The sequence below is a fragment of the Panthera tigris genome, chromosome A1 (genome assembly GCF_018350195.1).
Source record: "Panthera tigris isolate Pti1 chromosome A1, P.tigris_Pti1_mat1.1, whole genome shotgun sequence".
NCBI classification, from domain to species: Eukaryota; Metazoa; Chordata; class Mammalia; order Carnivora; family Felidae; genus Panthera; species Panthera tigris.
Genome location: NC_056660.1, coordinates 111,896,118 through 111,905,800, shown reverse-complemented (window position 1 = coordinate 111,905,800; position 9,683 = coordinate 111,896,118). Strand labels below are relative to the sequence as shown.

The 9,683-nt window shown below is 49.9% G+C and overlaps 1 protein-coding gene across 2 annotated transcripts in view; it reads right to left on the bottom strand.

Annotated features, from left to right (window-relative positions):
- Window positions 1-2,237: 2,237 nt before the first annotated feature.
- The window catches only part of SLC25A48 (solute carrier family 25 member 48), a 43,274-nt gene continuing 35,828 nt past the window's right edge, over window positions 2,238-9,683 (bottom strand). The window contains exons 7-8 of one of the 2 annotated variants that reach the window (XM_042984377.1): window positions 6,063-6,192; window positions 2,238-2,962 (exon numbers count right to left, since the gene is read on the bottom strand). In XM_042984377.1, the coding sequence (XP_042840311.1) occupies window positions 6,070-6,192 (123 nt within the window). In that variant the 3' untranslated portion in view covers window positions 2,238-2,962; window positions 6,063-6,069. Of the gene's footprint in view, window positions 2,963-4,549; window positions 5,137-6,062; window positions 6,193-9,683 lie in introns of those variants that run through there. The other variant, XM_042984383.1, reaches the window with a different exon arrangement.

The following is a 9,683-nucleotide window of genomic DNA, read 5'->3' as shown; positions in this document are numbered from 1 at the left end:
AAGCAGACATCCTTGTATTGTTCCTGATCTTGGTGGGAAAGCATCTAGCCTTTTACCACTGAGTGTGATGTTGGCTGTGGACTTTTCATAGATACCCTGCACCAGGTTGAGGAAATTCCTTTCTATTCTACTTGTGGAGCATTTTTTATCACAAACAAGTATTAGACAGACACTGGAGAGGAGAGGATGACAGCAGACCCTGGTGAGTACTGTGCCCACAGCGGAGCCATGGAACGGTGGTGGCAGGACTCCGGGGAGGGGTGAGGACCTGAGAGTGGAGGTCTCTGGATTTCTTGTCCTGGGAGATAGCACGCTGAAAAGAGAATGCCATCTGCCATCTAGTACACGGTGTGGCATAGACAGCCCCAAAGGTAGGTCTAACACAGGCCCCCGAGTTCTGATGGAGAAGCCAAGACTTTCCACAGGACAGAGAGAGGAGAAGAGTGTGGAAGGCCACACTTAGGACTAGACAGGAAGAAGATATGCTGGACTAGACCAGCATAAGACGGAGCGCCTCCCAAGAGCCAGGAGCCTCTCTCTGTACCCCAAGCTGCCAAACCTAAAGTCATCCCAAGGAGAGGGAGGAGAAGGAGAAAACCCTGAACTGACTGCCCTTAACTTGGGAGCTTCTGAGTTGTCCGTGAAAATGGCAAAATTACTTTGTGATAGAACGAAGGCCTGGAAAAAACTAAAAGAAAAATTTTAAAAGCTCCGTTTATGTGTTGTACACACAAGGGTGTGGGGGAATCATTCAGCTAACAGCAGTGAGGCAGGCAGTGAGTGCAGGTCCCGGACTCAACACAAATGTAACCTATAGGGACGTCTTCAGAATATATGGATGTGGAGGGAGAGACCTACCTGGTATGCACTGCTGGGAGGCAGGAGGCACAGGAGCTGGGGATGGGTCCTATGACTGGCAGGAGTGACTGACCCCAAAGTGTGCTGGCCCCTCCCCACTCTTAGCCAGAGGAGAGAAGCAGCAATTTTCTGGATGGTTTTTCTACCTCCCAGGAACTCATGGGCTGGACTCCTCTGCTGGACCAAATGCTTTCTGGAAACCCCTTTGATGGGAGCCTGGCAGCAAGGGGCACTGGAAATCAGCAGGTTGGAGGGCTTGCATCGGTGATTAATCAGACATCCCAGGCATCAGAAGAACCACAGCAGTGTCTGTATCCACCCTGACCTATGCATGGGCATTGGATGTCCATGGGGAAGTCCAAAGGCCGAGAGGCCAGGCATCTGTAGCATTTAGAGTTTGAGCTGTAGAAACGAGGCCCAAGGAACACCACTGCAGCCACCTTGTGTTGCAAACAACCCAGACTCACAGATAAGAAGGCAAGTCAAAACCAGAAACCAGAAAAATCACACAAGCATTCCCCTCCTCTGCCTTCTTTAACTCCTGTTAGTGTGTGTGTGAGCGTGTGTGTGTGTGTGTGTTTTATTTTACAGTTTACAAAACCCTGTTTGCATTTGATTCTTACTAAAGCCCTGGAAGGCAAATAATGGGGACCTATTGTTAATTCTCCCACTTTACAGATGAGATAACTGAGGCCCCGAGCGGCCAAAAGTTTGCCAAGATCACGAAGGAAGGTAGCCAATGACAGACTGGACCTGGAACCTAAAGTATATTTCTCCCTAGTATGAGGTTCGTTCCACCACAGAGAAGAAGAAGGACCACAACAAGGGAGATGGTGAGATCCAGAAAACCAGAAGAGAAGCGTCATGGAGTTCAGATGCTCTCACCGCTGAGGACCATGGTCACAAGCTACCAGAAGCTGACATCTGTGGAGGCTTTTCTTGACCTCTGCTGCCACCAAGTGGTGATTCTTCAGTTTATCAGCCAAGAGAAGCATTGGGGGACTGTTTTTTTGTACAGCAGTGGAAGGGAACAGAGAAATCAAGGAAGACACTTTCAAAGGGGAAAGAAAAATAATCTAAGGATGTTTTCCCCACTGGGATGTAAGCTAAGAATGGCAAATAGATTAATCTGTGCGCCAGTTCAGACTGACTGGTGATGGCTGCCCAGGGTCCTAAGCTGAGGATTCTGAAGTAGCATTCGGCTCATCAGGAAAAGCCTCTATGACTGATTAGGGATGCCTGTCGTAGGCACAAAAGTGAGAGAGGCGTCATGGACACAGGCCACAGGACAGCAAAAGAGCAATGGACTTCCTACATGGTTCTAGTGAGAGAGAACATTTAGAATAATGAAACCATTCTGGAAACCAGGCTGTGGACAAAGTACTTTGTTTTGTTTTGTTCTCCGTGTGGAAATAAGGCCCAGAGAATGCCCATCCCAGCACGCTCACTAACACCATTCTGAGGCGCCCCGTCAGCAAGTGCCACCGGAGTCAGGTGCCCTCCTTGCCCACCAGAGGCAGCAGGGCATAAAGAAGCATGACGGCCATCCTTGGTTTCTCTTCTCACCTGTGTGGAGCGGGTTCTTTGGGCCAACACCATCTATAGAGATCTAAACAGAGGGAAGAACGAGAGTGGCCAGTATCCTGTGGAAGCCAGGCAGAAGCATCTGATTCGGTAATGACCTGAAGAGGTCTTCAGTGTTTTTATTTGGAAACATGCAGTTGAGCTCCTCCATGAGCTCCCAGTGAGTGTAACAGCAGGCATGGGGACAGGGCCAATCTTATCCTCCTTTGTATTGGGGCCAGTGGAGATCGGAAATAGCTGGTGGTCGGTCAGTGGTCCAATGGTCCAACGGTTCCTTCCCAGGCAGCAGCTGAGTGGCCGCAGCTGGGAGGTAGGGAGCAGAGTCCTCAGGAAAGAAGGGATTCTGAGGTTGGCACCGATGGCTGAGGGCCCACCTGACCCACAGCACGGGTGGAAGAGAGGCCTTCTTTCCCTTAAGTTCACTACTGAGGAGTCTAGAGATGTCATGCCTCCAGCACCAACTTGTAGCAAAAAGAGGCTCTGGTCAGATGACACCAGCTCTGGCCAGGTGACGCTGGCCCTAGAGGAAAAGGGTGAAAAATAAGGCTTTCATCAAACCCAAGTTATCAAGCAGGATCTAAGGGTCAACAATCCATTGGGAAAACTGTGTATATGAAGCAAGAGTTGGCAGGGCATCACCATGAGGGCAGATGTGAAGGGCTAGGAGGTTGTCTGAGGTCATCTATAAATGCTCAAAAAAACGTATTATAGGAAGAATGTATCTTATTTCCTGGGAAATGGACTTTCCAGGATTTAAAGGTAGATCCATGAGGTGTGGAGCAAGAATGTCAAGTCAGGAGGCAGACCAGCATTATTCCAGGAAGCTTCTGGGATAGGAGATCCTGGTGGGACGGTGGGGATGGCCCAGCTGGACTCATGGGCTTCCAACAAACCTAAGAGCTGACTTTCTGACCAGGGTTGGGACCCCACTTCTACCACCCAGGGTCATCTATCTCATGTTGTCTGAGTCTGGTACTCCCTGAGAACAGGTCAAACTAGCCGCATCCCAAACAATGACCTCATGCCCCACTTACTGGATTTGCCATGGTCCTTGGTTCACTCGTGTGTGTGAATTGGGGGAGAGGATAAATTAAAGTGAAGTGTTCCTCCTCCACGGGAGTTGGTGGGGGCTGAGGGAGAGCTCTGCCCCTGCCCCTGCTTGTTGGAAGGAGGCCGTAGGTACTGTGGTTTGGACGCTGCTCCAATGGAGTGTAGACAATGGAAACCATTCCATGCCATCCTACCACTTGCACCCAGGGACTCAAGATGGGCACCCTCCTGCCACCGATTAGGGACCGTAGGGCTCTGCGGTTCTCTAACATACACCACCTCTCACTCTGCCCCCAGTCTAGACCACAAGGGAGGCAGTGGTTTCCAAGTCTTCAAAGAGTAGATGCTACTGCTGCTGCCTAGCGGACCTGCCCATGATCTCAGAGCTACTCGGCAAATTCCAATCCAGGGCTTGATAAAGGACCTTGGGGCTGTTAGGTTAGAGCAGGAAGTTGAAACAAACTGAAGGCTTGTTCAAGATGAGGCTCCAGAAAAGTCATTGGGAAACCCCTTCTTCCACCCGGGGGGCCACAGCCTCCTGTCTCACTCTAGCAGAGGCAAGGCTGACACACATCTGTGCCTCTTGTACCGTGAGAGTACTTCCGGAAAGGGCGGCTTCCAACTGGGGTGGTCGCTGCTCTGAAAGGCTAAATCCAGGATGGTCAGAATTTGGCTTGCTAGAAACTTATTCCTTCCTCCAGAAGTAGCCAACCACCAGGGCGGTCACAAGTTGCCGGGTGTGACAGCTCGGGCAAGCGTCCAGCCACTCTGGGATCTGCCAGGTCTTGGCACAAAAACCACCTTGCTGCTGAATATTTAATGACATGGAAAAAATGGTCTTGAACTATTAAATGGGAAGGATGAGTTACAAAATATTGCAGAAAATAGGTTATTTTCTTGTGTTCTGTTTGTATTTTCTATTTTTTCTGCAATAAAGAGGCACGGATTTTATGACAGGATTTTTTTCTTTTGAAAGCTATTTTCACCTGTTCAAGGTGGAGAGCAGCTGATATCTGAGCAAAGCTTTAAGAACCAGGCCGTTCTTCTTCCTCGCCCTGGACAAAACCCACTCAAGACGTTTAATTATGCAAAATGTGTTACTACTCTTTTCCTTCTGTAAGAGAGAGCCAAAAGCCGGGAGAGCTGTGAATGTGGGTGCTTTAGTGAAAAGCTAAATCATCTGATGAAGCCGGCATTCTAAGCCTTGTTCTGGGCTCAGTCTCATCGGCCTGATCCATCACACCCTTCCCTTGGGTCTAGGGTCTGGGCCCGTCCACGAATGCTAGCAGGCCTCTGCTGGCCCAGGGAAGGCAGCAGAGAGGACTGCGAGAGCTTTCTGACAAAAGCCATCCTTCTTGAGAGAATTTGTAGTCGCCAAGGCTGAAGCAAAATGGTTTCTTGTTGACTAGAAAATTCAGTGACTCATTCCACCTTGTCTTCTCAGCTCTGCAGGACACCAGTGTGGAGCCAGAGAAGGAGAAACAGGGAGGAAAAGAAGGGGAGGAGCTGAGGGGACGCTGGCACTTGATTGCCCGTCTTCTCAGTGATGTTTCTGAGGGGCCATCTGGGTGTTGGGCTCCGCGTGAGGCACCAGTGACACAGAGGCGGAGAAACAGTGGCAGCTCTCCCAGGACTGCACGCTGGCTGAGGAGTGAGGAGAGTCATCAGCAGGTATGATGCAAGGGGATGTGGTAGGGGCTGAGAAGGGACTGTTGGGGAGTGCCTAGAGCAGGCACAACTCATCTTAGCGGAGGCATCGGGGCAGGCTTCCTGGAGGAAGAGATTTCTTGACCAAAGCCCAGATGACAGAGAGGAGTTGGTAAAGCCAAGGACAAGAGGAAGGGTGTGACAAGAGGGTGTCAGGCAGGGACAGCATGTGCAAAGATCCAGAGGCAAGAGTGAGAAAATTATTTTAGGGTGCTGGTGATGACGGGTTAAGGACTAACACTTTACCTAAAGGGCAATGGGGAGCCACTGAGGGCATGTGACTAAGGGAGTCACTTGGTCAGGTTTCTTTTTTTAGATCCCTTGGGCTGTAGTGATCTTTCTGCAATGAGAGTGGGAGAAAGAAAGAGGGGGGAGGCAGGGAACAAGGACAGAGGCTGTCCTCCAGGGCTGTTGGAGCCCGTTGCTGGCTCTCAGACTCACGATATGAGTCCAGTAGGAAGATGGAGAGATTCTGGTGCCCTGTGGCAGGGGGTGGACACTCTAACTTAAGGCCTCACTTCTGGGCCTGGGCCACTGAATTTGTATAATAAAGTGAAACACACTTCCCTTCAAGGGTTGTTGAAGCTGCTGGATGGGAAAAGAGATGGGCGAGCTTACTATAAACAGGGAAATTCTGTGCCCATCTCAGTTCGCGAGCACCCAGCTCACCACCAGTCACAGGCGAGCATTTCAGAAGGGCTTTTTGATGACAAGAAGGTTGGCCACTGTGGCCCCAGAACTCACACGGATCAGAGAGGAAACAAATGGCAGGGATGTTTCAGAAAGTCACAACGTGTTCATGGCAAAGAAGACAGTGTCAAGCTCCCAGGAGGTACAACGGGCTGGGAAGGAAACACACTGACCTGGCGCTCAGGGGCTAGTCACGGCGTGGTCCCTGCGGATTGCCTGCAGCGAGAACTCATACCCGAGGAACATGGCAGCGCTCATGGGGAAACCACGCACAGCGTTCACTGTGATGCCTCTGAAAAACACCTTTGGCAGAAGGTAACGTTATCACAGGGGACTGACCTGGACCCTCCGCAGGTGCAGAGAGAGGCTGGGGATGCTGCCCACTTGTCCCAGGCTGGACCCCACAGAGCTCAAAGGGTCCTTACAAGCGAAAACCACCCCGGATGCCCCCTAGTCATGCTCCTGTCTCAACCCATGTCACCTGTGATGGGGTTTCTCCTCCCAGGCCTGGTACACATACAACTAAATACTGTGGGCAAGCTGCTGACCATGAACACCCACATACACTTGTTTAATTGCTGCTATTTCTCATGTATGTACCCCCACACATGTGCACGCGCACGCACGCGCGCGTGCACACACACACACACACACACACACACACACACACACACTTCTCTGGAACCTGGAAATCCGAGCTCTGCACTCCACTCACTCTGCAATGGTAGACAGAGCACCCAGTCAGGACCAACCATTTTGACAGGATGTCCCCCAAGGGGCAGAGTGGGGAAGAACTCAGGCCATACTTTTCAGACACTAGGCATGAAGTCGAGACACAGCTTTGCCATTTAATAGCTCTTGCTTGGGCAAGTAGCAAAGTCTCTAGAACTCAACTTCCCAGCTATAAAATGGGGGTAATAATACTATTGACTTGATATGGCTGTTGAGGGAATAAATGAGAAGAAGCTCTTAAAGCGCTTGTACAGTACCTGCCATGGACCTGTTGACTATCTTCATCATCATCATCATCATCATCATCATCATCAGTAGCCATCTTTACACAGGATGGTACTCAACCTTAGATCATTAGTGTAAGTGCGGAGGAGTCCTGGCCTGGCCTGTACTGATGAGCTGCTTAACTCAGCCTTTTATACAAGAACAGGGTATTTGTATTCTATCCCTAGGGCATATGATAAGATACTTCACTTCCTCCCTGAATCTTCCCATTGAGTAGATCTGATCAGTGTGATGTAGTTCCAGCCCTTGCCCAGTTTAAAACCTCCTGGGGGCGGGGAGATAGGCCCCATTTGGGAGTAATTACAATATAATCTAGAATGTGATAAGAACAGCTAAGGGATTTGGTGAGGGGTGCGGTGGGGAGGAGTGGTCCTTAAATGTCTTCCCTAGACAACACATCTAAAGGAAGCCCTACTCAAGCGTAAAGGACCCAAGAACTGTCAAGCCTATGATATAAACCTGTTATCTGACCCCTGTATATTTACCAAGTGTAATAAATAGAACTGATACTGTAATTTTATGGAAGGAGAAATCCAGCCCTTTTATATTTCCCCAGTTCTCTCAGCTGTCAGGCACTGTGGTTTCAGGGTAGGTACAGGCCTCTGTCATTGGTCAGGATGTCAGGATGTCTTTCTGCAGGAGAGGCACCTGCACCTTGGCCTTCCATGGCAGCCTGAAAGATGTAGCTTGGTTGTGAAGGGGAGAGAATGGCTTCTGTGAACTTGGGGGAAGCTTTGACCCTCACAGAGAAGGGAGATGATGGACAAGGACCCCCACAGGTAAGCAAGTGGCTCAGCCAAACCCTGGAGTGATGCAGGCATAAGGCAAGGAGGACCCTTTAACATCAGGGCTGCTCTTTGACGTCTAACCTTTCTGGAATTCCCCAAGCTCACCCACATTGACTGAATAACAGCAAGGAACTGGCTCGAGCTCCGAGAGGAAAATTCCATGCTGGGTGCAACAGACACTCCCCTGTGGGCCTGGGCTTGACTCTGTTCTGTGAGGCTGAGCCAGGCAGGGCCCAGCTTGGAATGTGGATCTCCTCTCCCACAGTGCTGGGCCCTGAGGGAACCATGGGACTCTTCAGACATATGGACATGACCTCCCTCCAGCAGCTATGGTTTGCTCTGTTGTAAGGCCCGAAGATGGCAAAGCACACACCTGGTGGCTTTTATCCCAAGCTTTCTGAATACAAAACCACCAGACTGAGTCCTCATGAAGCCTCAATAGTTCCACACTGCCCAGTGTCAAGTCTACACCCTTTTCTGGCCTGCCAAGACCCCTTTGCTCTGGCCTTGCACTTTATCTGGGCTGCCTCTTATACCTGACATTCTGGGTAGGTTAACAGCCTGTCATTCCTCTAAGGAGCCAGCTCTTTCCCACCACTGGCTATCTTCTGCTCCCTCTGCTGGAATGTTCCCCAAACCTGGCTATACCTCTAGCGGTCTTCCCATGGGCACTCCAAGCTGGACTGTGGCCCGTTGTCTTCTGTGCACTCAGTATCTCTGCTGTCACAGCACTTCTCACACTGTCCCTAACCACCCATAATTTGTCTGTACCCCCATTAATAATCCCAGTCAGGGCAGTGAGAGCAGGGCTACGGTGTGGTTTGCCTCAGAACTTATCATCTATACTCCAGCATCTACACTTCGGAACCCCCAGCATCTATACCTTGGAACCCTCAGCATCCACACCTTGGAGCCCCAATCTACACCTTGGAACCCCCAGAATCTATACCTAAGAACACTCAGATCCACACCTTAGAACCCTCAGCATCTACACCTTGGAACTCCCAGCGTCAAATGCTTTTCTTGGCCCAGAGGGTCTGTTATAAGTCTCACTAAAGGAATCAGTGGATGGATGAATGGATGGATGGACACACGAATGAACGAACAAATTCCTTGTTGCGAAAAGGAAACAGTTCCAAGCTGAAAGAGGGCTGATGGTGGTAGTGGTAGTGAGGGATTCCTAGAGTGGAGGGAGGGTTCCAGTCCCCGGATGGCAGAACCAAAGGGCAATCAACTCTGGTGCTTCAGGAAACTTCTCTTCCTACAAATATTCTTCTCCACCTCTCCTTAGGGAGGCATAGAGACTGCCTAAATATTCCTCCTCCACCTCTCTCAATCCACTATCACAAACCCCCTCAACAACAGCCCTCTCTGTGCAGCTCAAAGATGCCAAGTCACTCCTCTGGCCTCCTTATTTCAGATGGTAGCTCTCCAAGTGTGAGCAACGGCCCATGTGGCCCATGACGATCATCACAGCAGGCAGAGTAGACCCAAAAGTTCCAGAGCTTTCTTTTTTGATTTGGGAATGCCCCCAAAGTCCTAGACTTCTAATTCCCTCTATCAAAAAGGGAATGCTTTACTGGTAGTCATTAAGTGAGTTGCAAAGAACTACCAGATATGGGTACCATCATCATTATTTTACTCCATTCTAATTCTTTATTTTCACTGAGTTCTTCTTCCATGGTAAAATGGGAACAGGCTGGCTTACAATGCCTCAGTGAGTGGCAGTAAAAACTATTTGGGAGTGGGTGGCCCATAGAGCCAGTGCTACAGCCATCTGTCACTGGGGACACCCCTTAGGCCCCAGGAAAAGTCATTCCTCTTGCTGCCAGAAATCTGATTGTGAGACAACCCAAATGTCCAGGACTGTGTGGGATGTTTTCTTCATGTTACGATTTCTGTTTATATGCAAACACATAATACAAACATATATAAATATACCTATCCACATATATTCTCACACTGGCTGTGACTATTTTTGGAATATAT